This window comes from Jatropha curcas, chromosome 2 (genome assembly GCF_041381405.1).
Source record: "Jatropha curcas cultivar XTBG-Jc1 chromosome 2, XTBG_Jcur_1.0, whole genome shotgun sequence".
NCBI lineage: Eukaryota > Viridiplantae > Streptophyta > Magnoliopsida > Malpighiales > Euphorbiaceae > Jatropha > Jatropha curcas.
The window spans coordinates 4524552-4537805 of NC_143152.1; the positions used below are offsets into that span (position 1 = coordinate 4524552).

Consider the following 13254-nt stretch of genomic DNA (forward strand, 5'->3'; position numbering starts at 1 on the left):
CTTGGAATGATTATGTTAACTTATAGTTTGGGATGTATTTGCTATTACACGATATTTTTAATATGTTCTCGCTTTTATTATGGCTTTCTACGAGTAAGGATACATAACTTGCACATTTTGGTTAATTAGCATATGATTTTTTAAAAAAAGAATGTTATGCATTGGTAAGTATATGGGTGTTAAATATAAAAATTGTGCTTGTATTAAACTATATGATTAGTAGAAAAAAAGATAGCATATGAGCTCTAAATATGAAAATTGTACTCGCATTAAAACTTTGCGATTATTGAAAATTAAGCATATGGGCGTTATATATAAAAATTATACCCGCATTAACTGATTATACTATAAATTCAAGTTTAATGCATATGACATTGGAATTGGGCTTATTGGTCCGAAATGCGTAATGATATAAACATAAACTTGTAAGCAAAATAAATAAACTATACACATTTTAAGTTAAAGTCTTATAATTGAACAAGCTATGTGGAAACAAAGAAATTACATCAAAATTGAGCTCAAAAAGCAACATTGTGCTCATCCATAGAAATATGCATATATAAATTAACAAAATACTGCGCATTTGTAATATAATAACTGAGTTGAATTTAAAAATGCCTGCAATCGGATGATTCACACTAATGTTGCCTCCTTAACAATTTGTTGCTCGTTTGTAATTATTGTTGGGAGATTCTCAGTCCATAACAAACTATCCTTTGCCGTGTGCTTTATTTTATAATGGTTCCCACCATTATATTTCATGATATCAACCATACAAGTCTGTAGAGTCAAAAAAACCTTATTCATTGAAGAAGCAGGGAAAACATCATAGGCTTTTAAAATTGCATCAACAAGTTGATCAATAGTACTTGGAGCCTCTCTATGTTGAATTGAGTTAATTGCTCTGAGAAAACCAAGGTCCAAAATATTTAAATCTGGACTGTTTGGAGGTTAGCACAGTAAATGAATGTCTAATCCTACTTCAGTTGCAACTTATGCAAATTGGACATCGCCTACTTCTATATGTGGCTTAGCATTGTCCTGTTGTACGAATATTATGGTTGGACCATCCATATGTGGCCATTTTTCTTTGATAGAAGGCAAAAGTTTATGAATGAAAACATCACGAATGACATCTTTTGTTATTGACAGTATGGGTTTTGTTTCCATTATACCAGTCGAACGGTTCTTGCTATTCCTTTTGGTTAGTTCGCTATAAAAAATGGCCAAATACCAACCTTGCCATCAAACAACACATTGGAGTTTTCATCAAATCTAGAGCGTGCAACTGCAGGTAGAAACATTATTTTGGGTATAAACCTCTTGCTTTTACATTTTCTCAAAGCTCTTCTTTATTTTTTGCTAGATAAAAATTCTGTATTTCTTTGCACATATAGAAACACGTTTCATGAATGTGAATTATGTCATGCATGGTTTTGAAATAAGGTTGACTATTTAATGTACCTTGATCAATCATTGAGAGACAGAACTGAATTCTTGTTGTTTTGTTTTCATCTTTGAGGAGTGGCCTTATGGCATTAGAATGAGGTCTGACATACCCACCTTTTATCATTTTGTGGACACACGAAACAGATATGCCTAGTTCATGCGCTAGAGAACGAAGTGTAATGGGACGTCTTAGTGGGATTTCTGTTATCCTATGTGCTGGGATTTGAACTCTTTTTCTTCCCTTGTTCCATGGACCTTTCATGCAAGAAATATTATTCTCTAGATGGATCTTGGCATTTCGCAAAATTCTGTAAACTCACTTCGAAGATATGCTAAATGTGACCGCAGATTTTTCATAACTGTGCGTATTTAGGTTACCTTGTTGCAACTTAGGAAACAACATGGTGCTTACAAAATTCTTTACATGATCTGGTATATTTTTCTTTTTGTTTCTTCTTTTCTCATTGCTTGCAACAAAATTTTCGGTATGACTCATTTCAGGAACCACCACAATGCTTTCTTCTGCATTAGGTAAGGAGTTCAAATTTGGTAGATGGATTGTGTGCATATCGTGAGAACGTGTGAGCGAATTTGTTGGAACTTCATTAAGATCAAATGAAAATAGATTATTCATGATGCAAGAAATACTGTTCCCCTCTTTTTGTTGCCCTTAGTTTGAAAAGCTTATAAATGCAATTACATGTTCATGTTCTGTTCCAAATATATATAAGTGTATATTATAGAAGTTGAGGAGACAGTAAGAATATCAAAAATTTTGACTCCACATTTTCGTCATATTTACGCGCATAGGATGGAACTCGCCCAAGACTTTAGAAAACGAGGGAAATTTAAAATTTCAAACGTTGGCTTTTAATTTGGGAAAGTTTGAAAATAGATTAATTAACGACATTAGCTAACAATTCCCTCCAATTTCGGCTCAAATCCCTCTATTTTCGGTTGCAATCCTGTAATTAATGCTGCTTTGAAAGTCTACACGCATGAGTTGTCTATGTATCAAATAAAGTGCCCACTTGATGCTGTTTAGGGATAAAATAGATATAATTTGAGAAAACCATTCAGTTTAACTGCCATTTTAATCCCTGTGCAAATTCAGTTATCTTTATATAGAGAGAACGGAGGGATTATTAATTTTCTTATTTTACACTTTCTCCCCAGCTCAAGTAGAGCAAGAAGCTTCCGATTCTGAGTCTCACAAGAAAATTAGAGCTCTTAAAGTATCTTCACCTTTCTGTGTGTTCCCCGAAAATACTTGAAATCTAAATAAAGAGAAGAACAGTTATAATCTAAGACGGATGCTGGAGTAATTGCAGCTTAAATATCATGAGAAAGACAAAATAAAAAAATTAAAAAGTATTTTTTCAGAAGAAAAAATTCAAGGAAAAAAAAAAGAGAAAATCTGCAAATCAATCGGCACAGGAGGATTTTTCATTTGCAATTTTTAATGTTATGTATTTAATTTGGGAGCAGATAAAGGAGTACTAGAATACTAGATACACATGATGCAAGAATGGTTAGTCATATCTACATTAATTGTTCCATTATGATTATACAACACAATAACCAAATTGTATTTCAATAGAAATTAAATTAAAATCAAATTAAAAAATGTGGATATTAAAAATTCTGAGTTTTGATTAGATCGGAATCAAAAGAATCATGTCACGGATAAATTGTGATTTCAAATTAAAGGAAAAAAAGACAAAAAACAATCAAGAAAATCAAATTGAAATCAAAATTGAAATTCAAACATTAAAAATGTATTTATCAAAACTATAAACCGATTCAAAATCAATTGAATCAAATCAAAACAAAAACGTCAAGACCGATTCCAATGTCCACTAAACAGGCGAGACCTATTTGTGCAACATAAATTATTTTATGCTAAGAAAAATTAATTTCACTTAAAATATATATTTATAAAATAACTTTCAAATGAATAGAAAATATAATAGAAAACCGCAATGAAACGCGGGTATATTAACTTGTTTATATCTAAACAAAAAATTAATATAACCAATCAAAATTAAATTAATTTTATTTTTTAAATAAACAAAATTAAAATCCTTAAAGATATTATATTCTTACGATATTTAGTATATACCTGATATAGTATATAATATAATTTTTTAATTTATTTCATAAAATTTAGATTTAAATAGAAAATTAATCTAACCAATTAAAATTACATTACCTTTATTTGTTCAACCAATAAAATTAAAATTTTTAAAGATATTTTATTCTTACCATATTTAATATATCTTATGTAGTATATAATACAATTTGTTCATTTATCCAATAAAATTTATATTTAAATAGAAAATTAATATAACTAATGAAAATTAAATTATTATTATTTTTCAATCAATAAAATTAAAATTTTGATGATATTTTTGTTAATGCATAAATTTAATAGGCACAGTTTTTGTGATCCCACATTTTCCTCCCTATTCGTACAATATATATTATAATTATAGATTATAGAATTATAGATTCTAATGTTAATGTGATGAGAATATTTTAGTCCTTTCCAATCAGATCAATCCATGTTAATTGGGAGTGAGAGTCAATAAATAATAGAAAATACTTATTGCTATTATAAGATGAAACACTCATAGAGCCACATAGATCATTGTGTATTAATTCAAGTTTCATAGAAGCTCTTCATGCTTAATCAGTTGGGAATGGTGTTTCGCTGAGTTTGCCTAACTGACAAATTTCACATATGTTGGTCTTTTCAACTACATATGGCAAATTAACAACTAACTTCTTAGATTGTAGCAATTTTAGTGAATTAAGATTGGTGTGACCAGGTCTCTTATGCCACAAATCATATTCTTCTTCATGACTCAAGCAAGATTCTCCTTCAAAGTTTCTTAAATTTAAAGGAAAGCTTCTACATTTCATTTTGATAGCAAATAACTTTGTGCCAGAAGGATCACTAATTTCACAATTTCTATTTTTAAATAGTAAACTATAATTCTTATCCAATAATTGACCAACAAAAAATAAGCTTTGATTTAGTTCAGGCACATAAAGAACATCAGAAATAAGCTTTGTACTTGAAGGAGTTTATACAGTCACATCTCCTTTGCCTTTGACATCAACAAGCCTACCATCTCCAAGTCTAACTTTTGACGAGTAATTTGCATCCAAGCTATTGAAATTCACCAAATTTGGTGACATATTGTTAGTGCAGCCACTATCAACAAGCCACACTTCTTTAGCCAGTTGACACACCATATTCTTCAATTTCAGTAGCAGTAAATAATTGTTCTTCATGCTTTTCAAAATTTTTGGTGACTTTTGCAGGATAAGTTTGTGTTTGTTGATTTTGATTTGTAAAACAAACTTTCTCGGTGTGATTAAATTGCTTACAAATTTTACATTGAGCTTCAGGTCTAAACCAACAGTAGTTCTCGGTATGAAAATCTATCCTTCCTCCATTTTTTCTAAAATTCTTTTTAATTTTTTGCTTTTCTATTAGTTTTCTAGCCTCTTAAACCTCCTTCTTGGATTTTTGTTTTGAGTCGCTACAAGAGCCTTCTCTCCAATGGTTTCTTCTTCCCTATAAGCTTTTCTTAATTTATTCTATAGCTTGTAGAGCATTTGAAAGCTCATTGAAAGAGATTTGTGACATGTCCCAAGCGTCTTCAAGAGAAGGAATCTTAGCTTCAAATTTTTCAGGGAGCATCATCGTAACTTTCTCCGCAATTCTCTTCTCTTCTAACTTTTCTCCCAACAACCGAATTTGGTTTACAATTTTCATAACTCTATCAACATAATCTTTCATCTTTTCATTGTTCTTCATCTTCAACATTTCAAATTCTTTTCTCAAATTTTATACTTGCATTTGTCTAGTTTTATCAGATCCATGATACTCAATTTTTAACTTCTCCCAAGCTTTATGTGTTGTTTCATATGCCATGATCTTGGTGAAGACAGGATCTACAACAGTTGCATGGATGTAACACAAGGCCTTTGGAGGTACTCTGTTTTCCTCCACATATTGCCATAATCCAAGTCCCTTGAAATAAGCTTTCATCTTCACAATCCAAATATGGTAGTTTTCCCCATTAAAATGAGGTGGTGAAAGAGAAATGTTGTTGGAAGCCATTTGAGGGAAAGCAAATAAATAGAAAACTTCACCATCTTTGGTTTATTTGGTGGCTTGCTCTATAATTTTCACTCAGATACACACACGGATGCTTAAGATCAAGGTTGCTCTGATGCCATTTATTGGTTTAGAAGTTCGGAGAATTAAGAAAGAGAAGGAAAATTCTGTAGAGAATTATATGAGTGTGGAGAGAAAAGATCAACCACTACCAAAAACGTATATTAGAGGATGATTAAAATTGTCTCCTTAATTTAAAAAAAAAAAAAAGAATCGTCTCCAATACTTTGGAGACAATTTGCATCTTCCCTTGTGAGTGTCCTCTTAACGAGCATACCTATCTTATAGGAGACGATTTTTAATAAATCGTCCCTTTTTCGTTGGACGATAATTATCTCCAATTTAAGAGTCATACATCATCGCTCTAATTTTAGGCAATAATTATTTTCAAAAGACAATCACATAGAGCACGAAAATTGTATAAAAAAATATGGAAAATATTTATCTCTCTATAGGAGACGACAATCGTACATAAATTTGATAACAATAATTGTCCTTAGTATACAAGAGTTGTACCTCCTAAAGTTAAGGTGATGAGAATATTTTAGTCATTTCCACTCAGATCAATCCATGTCGGTTGGAGTGAGAGTTATAATATATATTAGAGACATTTGTTTCTAAAACATTATAAAAAAATTAATATTTGGAGATGATTTATAATTCATAGAGTCCCTATATATTTTAATTTTTAATTATAATAAGAATTTATTATTGGTTTAGAAGAGCAGAGAATTAAGAAAGAGAAGAAAAATTCTATAGAGAATTATATGAGTGTGAAGAGAAAAAGATCAAATCTTCATTATATAGCATAGAGAACATATTTACACACAACTATAATCTAAAGTTTGTTTACCAAGCCTCCATAAAGCAAGAAGTTTGCCTTCCAAGTAAGCTCCGAGTAAGCTTAAAGTAATATATATGCAGTACATATATATGAGTTGTCAGGGTAGTAAGATGTTGTTTGAGACTTTAATGTGAAATAGGATGGGGACTTTTGTGCATATGAATAACCATGCAAACTCAAGCTTTTGTGTATGGACTAAAAGTGTGGAATGCAAGAGAAAAATAAAGCATATATGGCTTCGAATCCAGGAATCCTCACTGAGTGGCCATGGAGGTCTCTTGGCAGCTTCAAGGTACAATAACTTCTCCATTTCATAGTTAAAACTCAAATTTTTTTCAAATGGTTTTCTGATTAAAAGTTCGTATATGCCTTGGTTGCAGTACTTGATTCTGGGTCCATGGATAGCTCAAAGCATATACTCATTCATAGCAAAAGAGGAAAAAGAGAGAGACATCTTCAACTTTATGATATTCCCAATTTTAATTTTGAGGTTTTTGCATAGTCAGATTTGGATTTCTTTTTCTCGTTATTTAACTGCCAAAGGCAGGAAAAGAATTGTTGATAAAGACATTGAAGTTGAGCAACTCGAAAGAGAAAGCAACTGGTCAGTTTAACTTGTTGGGAAAAATTACGCAAAATCCCCTTTATGAAGGAGCAAAAGAAAATAATAACACACAATTTGATAACGGAGTTCGGCCAATATTGCCTACGTCTCCGGACTGCCACAGATCTTTTATAGGAGAAAAATAAATATTGTTTACATACACTCACAACACTCTTTCAAGAATATCTTAATTTTTCTTCTTGAATAATCTCTCTATTTTTCTCTCACAATTGCTCTCGCTCTCTCACAATTGCTCTCACTCTCTATTTCTTAGTGTTGTACTGAGATGAAGAAAATCCTCTCCTATTTATAGGAGAGGTTTAACGCGTCCACCGAAACTGTAACGCGTCCACCGAATCCTAACGCGTCCACCGAATCCTAACGCGTCCACCGAAAACAAATTTTCTTCTTCCTTTTTATTTCTTCAAACCGTGTGGGTCTCATATGTTGGAGGGACCCACAGTAATACTTTAACAATCTCCCACTTGAAGACTGATTTTAATCTGTCTTCACACATCAATCATGCGGCAGTCTTCTCTGGTCTGTTATTCTAGCAGGCCAACTGAAGTCGAGCACAACTTCAGTTTGTCAATGGTCACCACCTTTGTTAACATATCTGCCGGATTCTTACTTCCTTGGATCTTCTCTAGTATTAACACATCATCTTCTAATAGAGATCTGATGAAGTGATAACGAAGTCCAATATGCTTGGTTCTGGAATGAAATGCTGAATTCTTTGCCAAGTGTATTGCACTTTGACTATCACTGTACAAAACATTCTTTTTCTGTTTGAATCCCAACTCAGTTAACAAACCTTGAAGCCATATCATCTCTTTGCTGGCTTCTGTCACTGCGACATATTCAGCTTCTGTTGTGGATAAAGCTACAATCTTCTGTACCTGTGACATCCAACTAACAGCTGTAGTACCAACAGTGAAAATATAACCTGTGGTGCTTCTTCGGTGATCAATGTCGCCTCCATAGTCTGCATCTACATAACCTTGTACTTTTAGTTCTCCTTTACCAAAGTACAAACACTTTTCAGTAGTGCCTCGTAGATACCTCAAAATCCACTTTACAGCTTCCCAATGAGCTTTCCCTGGATTTGACATATACCTGCTAACAACTCCCACTGCATGGCCAATATCTGGTCTCGTACATACCATTGCATACATCAAACTTCCTATGGCTGAAGCATAAGGAATTTTCGCCATGTCTTTTCTCTCTTCTTCCGTCTGAGGGGACTGGTCCTTGGATAGGCGAAAATGGCTAGCCAAGGGTGTGCTGACCGGCTTAGCATTATTCATGTTGAATCTTTGCAATACACGATTGATGTAATCCGCCTGAGATAATTGCAACACCTATTTTTGCTTATCTCTCGTGATTTGCATTCCAAGAATCTTTTTCGCTGGACCTAAGTCCTTCATGTCAAATTCTTTTGACAATTGCTTCTTCAAGTTTCTGATATCATCCATATTTGAACCTGCTACTAACATATCATCAACATAAAGCAGTAGAATGATATAACTGGACCTGTATCTTTTGAAGAAGCAACAGTGGTCGGCATTGCACTTCTGGAAGCCTTCATTGTGCATGAAACTGTCGAACTTTTTGTACCACTGTCTTGGAGCTTGTTTCAGTCCATACAAGCTCTTCTTGAGTTTGCACACCATATTCTCTTTTCCTTTTTCTGAGAATCCTTCCGGCTGGTACATGTATATCTCCTTATCCAAGTCTCCGTGAAGAAACGCCGTCTTTACGTCCAACTGCTCAAGGTAGAGCCCTTCACTGGCAACAATACTCAACACAGACCTGATAGTATTGAGTTTTACAACCGGTGCAAATATGTCGGTGTAGTCAACTCCTTCCTTCTGCTGGAACCCTTTGACTACCAGTCGAGCTTTGTATCTCTTGGAACCATCATGTTCCTCTTTCACTCGATACACCCATTTGTTGTGAAGTGCCTTCTTTCCCACGGGTAACTCAGCTAGTTCCCATGTTTGATTGGAGATTAAAGACTTCATTTCGTCTTTCATGGCAAGCTCCCACTTGCTGGCATCTACCGTTTGACATGCTTCCTCAAAGCATTCAGGTTCTCCTCCATCTGTTAATAACAAATAATTCATATATTTTCTGTTAGGCTTTGGAGGACGTTCAAACCTTCTTAATGCTTGTGGAGGAGAAGTTTGTGGTGTGTTGATCGATTCCTCTAATTGAGGATCTTTAACTAACTCATTCGGCAGACTTTCTGAGATGTCGTCCACCTCTACAAACACTGGCCCACTCTGCTCTGAGTCGCTGGCAACTGTGTCATGTCTGTTCTTGTACATCATTCTTTCATTAAAGACTACATCTCTGCTGCGGATTACTTTCTTGTTTTCTTCATCCCAGAGGTGGTATCCAAACTCATCACCGCCATAGCCGATGAAAATGCATTTCTTAGATTTGGGATCAAGCTTATTCCTGCCATGATCACCTATATGCACATATGCTACACAACCGAAAACTCGTAAGTGTGAGAGTTTTACTTCTTTTCCACTCCATACCTCTTCTGGTATTTTGTGCTCCAATGGTACCGATGGACCTCGGTTGATCAAGTAAGCTGCTGTGTTGACTGCTTCTGCCCAGAACTGCTTTGGTAAGCCTGATTGTACACGTAAGCTTCTGGCTCTTTCTGTCAACGTTCGATTCATGCGCTCAGCTACACCATTATGTTGAGGCGTGCCTGGCACGGTTCTCTCCATCTTGATTCCATGCTCATAGCAGAACTTCTTGAACTTGGTGTCTTCATATTCACCACCATTGTCGGTTCTGAGCTTTTTAATCTTCAATCCTGTCTCATTTTCAACCATAGCTTTCCAAATTTTGAAAGCATCAAATACTTCTGACTTATATTTTAGAAAGTAAACCCATACTTTCCGAGAGTGATCATCAATAAAAGTCACAAAGTAGTGTTTTCCACCAATGGATGAGACAGTAGTTGGTCCCCACACATCAGAGTGAACAAGCTCAAGTTTCTCCTTCTTTGGGGTTCTTCTATTTGTCTGAAAGCTGACTCTTTTCTGCTTTCCAAATATGCAGTCTTCACACATGTCAATTTCAATTGACTGAATACCTGGTAGTTTTCCCTGTGAGTGTAGAATCCTCATTCCTTTCATACTCATATGGCCAAGCCTCTGGTGCCATATATTGGGAGTTTCACTGTTTGCTGCAACAGGAATGGAATAGGTTGCTCCTCCTGTGCTGTAAAGAGTACCACTCTTACTTCCACGAGCAACCATCATTGCACCCTTTGTAATCTTCCAATTATCGCCGTGGAAGGTTATTGTGTAGCCGTCGCTGGCCAACTGACCTACTGAGATTAAGTTCTTTCTCAGGTCAGGAATATGTCTGACATCCTTCAACTCCCATGTAGACCCATTCAACTTAATCTTCACTACTCCTTTACCAACAATATTACATGGTTGGTCATTACCAAGGTATACTTTTCCAAAGTTTCCGGGGGCATACCTTTCAAGGAGTTCTTTTTGTGAAGTTGCATGGAATGACGCACCGGAGTCTAAAACCCAAGATTCCTGCTTGCTTTCCAAAGAGCATATAAGTGCATCATCTTCTCCTGAGGTGGATGCAACATTTGCCTCTAACTTCCCCTCCTGGTGCTTAGGTGCATTCTTGCACTGATTTTTGTAGTGACCAGTTTTTCCACAATTCCAACATGCAATGGTCTTTGTGCTACTGAAATTGCTAGGATTTCTGGATTTGGACCTCCTGTCCTTTGACTTGCCTCGGTAGTTCGATCTACCGCGTCCATTCCCTCTGGTTGAATTTCTTCCTCTTGATTCTGTATGCAAGACTGAAGAAGTTGAAGGTTCACCTGACTCTCTCCGTCGGATCTCTTCACTAAGAACTAGGTCACGAACATCATCAAATTTTAACTTCTTGCTTCCGGACGAGCTACTCACAGCTGTGACAGTAGCATTCCAACTTTCTGGTAGGGAAGACAAAAGTATCAATGCTCGTACCTCTTCATCAAATTCAATTTCAACTGAACTCAATTGGGTTGTCACTGTATTGAGTTCATTGAGATGTTGGGCCACCGATGCGTTTTCCGTCATTCGTAGATTGAATAACCGCCTCATCAAGTGAACTTTATTTGCGGCCGATGGCTTTTCGTACATATTGGAAAGAGCCGCCATAAGACCCGCGGTGGTCTTTTCTTTTGCTATGTTGAAGGCAACATTACGGGAGAGGGTTAAACGAATAACGCCGAGTGCTTGTCTATCTAGAAGATTCCAATCTTCTTCCTTCATAGCCTCTGGCTTCGTTCCTGAGAGAGGTTGGAAAAGACCTTTCTGATACAGATAATCCTCTATCTGCATTTTCCAAAAGCCAAAATCTGCACCGTCGAATTTTTCAATTTTCGACTTTCCTTCATCTGCAGCCATTACTCCCACTCGAGTCTAACTCCGCCTTGATTGTTAGTATACGTGAATAGTGACCGTATACGTAAATAGTAACCGTATACTTAAATAGTACTATGCGTGAATAGTCCTTGGGCTTAACCGTGTCGGACTTAGCAACAGTAACTCTAATAGTACTATTCACCACCAACTTTGCGTTACTGTTTTACTATTCACCACTAAGTCGATTCTGCAACGACTTTCCGAGCGGACAACACCAATAGACTCGTCGTAATTTTCTGATCGTCGTGGTATATTTGTTTTCAGAGTATATCCACGGATCCGGTACCGCTCTGATTAGCGGGACCTGCCGAAACCTTCGGCTCTGATACCAGTTGTTGGGAAAAATTACGCAAAATCCCCTTTATGAAGGAGCAAAAGAAAATAATAACACACAATTTGATAACGGAGTTCGGCCAATATTGCCTACGTCTCCGGACTGCCACAGATCTTTTATAGGAGAAAAATAAATATTGTTTACATACACTCACAACACTCTTTCAAGAATATCTTAATTTTTCTTCTTGAATAATCTCTCTATTTTTCTCTCACAATTGCTCTCGCTCTCTCACAATTGCTCTCACTCTCTATTTCTTAGTGTTGTACTGAGATGAAGAAAATCCTCTCCTATTTATAGGAGAGGTTTAACGCGTCCACCGAAACTGTAACGCGTCCACCGAAAACAAATTTTCTTCTTCCTTTTTATTTCTTCAAACCGTGTGGGTCTCATATGTTGGAGGGACCCACAGTAATACTTTAACATAACTGATATATATCATATATAACAGAAACCCATATGAGTTTCGGCTTTGAGGACCTAACCATGTATAAATTCAAATTGTTAATTGGCAGGGACGATCAGATCATACTCCAAGGAATACTATTCTACATTGGGAACAAGGCAATTACAGGGGCTTCTAAATTTCCATTGTGGAGAACAGATGGTGTAGTTATAACAATTTTGCTTCATGCAGGCCCTGTAGAATTCCTTTACTACTGGTTACACAGAGCATTGCATCATCACTTCCTCTATTCTCACTATTACTCTCATCACCATTCTTCTATTGTCACTCAACCCATTACTTGTGAGTACCGAATGGAAATTTTATTATTATTGTTATTATTATTAAAACCATAAATAAAATCTGAACTATTATTAATTTTGGCAGCTGTAATTCATCCATTCGCTGAAGTCATGGCATATTTCATGTTATTTTTAATACCGATATTAGGTGTGATAATCACTGGAAGAGCCTCTTTGGTAGCAACTTTTGGTTATATATTTTACATTGATTTTATGAACAACATGGGACATTGCAACTTTGAGATTTTCCCTAAACGGTTCTTCTCCGTCTTTCCTCCTCTTAAATATCTTGTCTATACACCCTCGTAAGTTTCTTTTCTTCTCTTTTCTTTTCTTTTCTTTTCCTTTCCTTTCTTTCCTTTTCTTTTCTTTTCTTTTAATTGGCAGTAACAGCCATTTTCTTTTTGTATGACAGTTTTCACTCTTTGCATCACACGAAATTCAGGACTAATTACTCCCTTTTCATGCCGTTTTACGACTACATCTACAGTACTATGGACAATTCTCCTGATGCTGTACTATAGGAAAATTTGGACTTTTCCTTTTGAATTGATAGTCCAGGTATTAAAAATGTGAAAGTTTCTATGAAATAATATAATAAGTATGTGGATGCATGTACTA

At 35.3% G+C, this 13254-nt stretch overlaps 1 protein-coding gene across 1 annotated transcript; it reads left to right on the forward strand.

Moving 5' to 3' along the window:
- The first annotated feature begins 6717 nt into the window (after positions 1-6717).
- Positions 6718-13254, forward strand: LOC149498099 (very-long-chain aldehyde decarbonylase CER1-like). The gene is made up of 5 exons (XM_089718519.1): positions 6718-6777; positions 6866-7089; positions 12402-12634; positions 12719-12938; positions 13049-13254. The coding sequence occupies exons 1-5, from the start codon at positions 6718-6720 to the stop codon at positions 13155-13157; spliced, it is 846 nt and encodes a 281-aa protein (XP_089574645.1). The 3' UTR covers positions 13158-13254.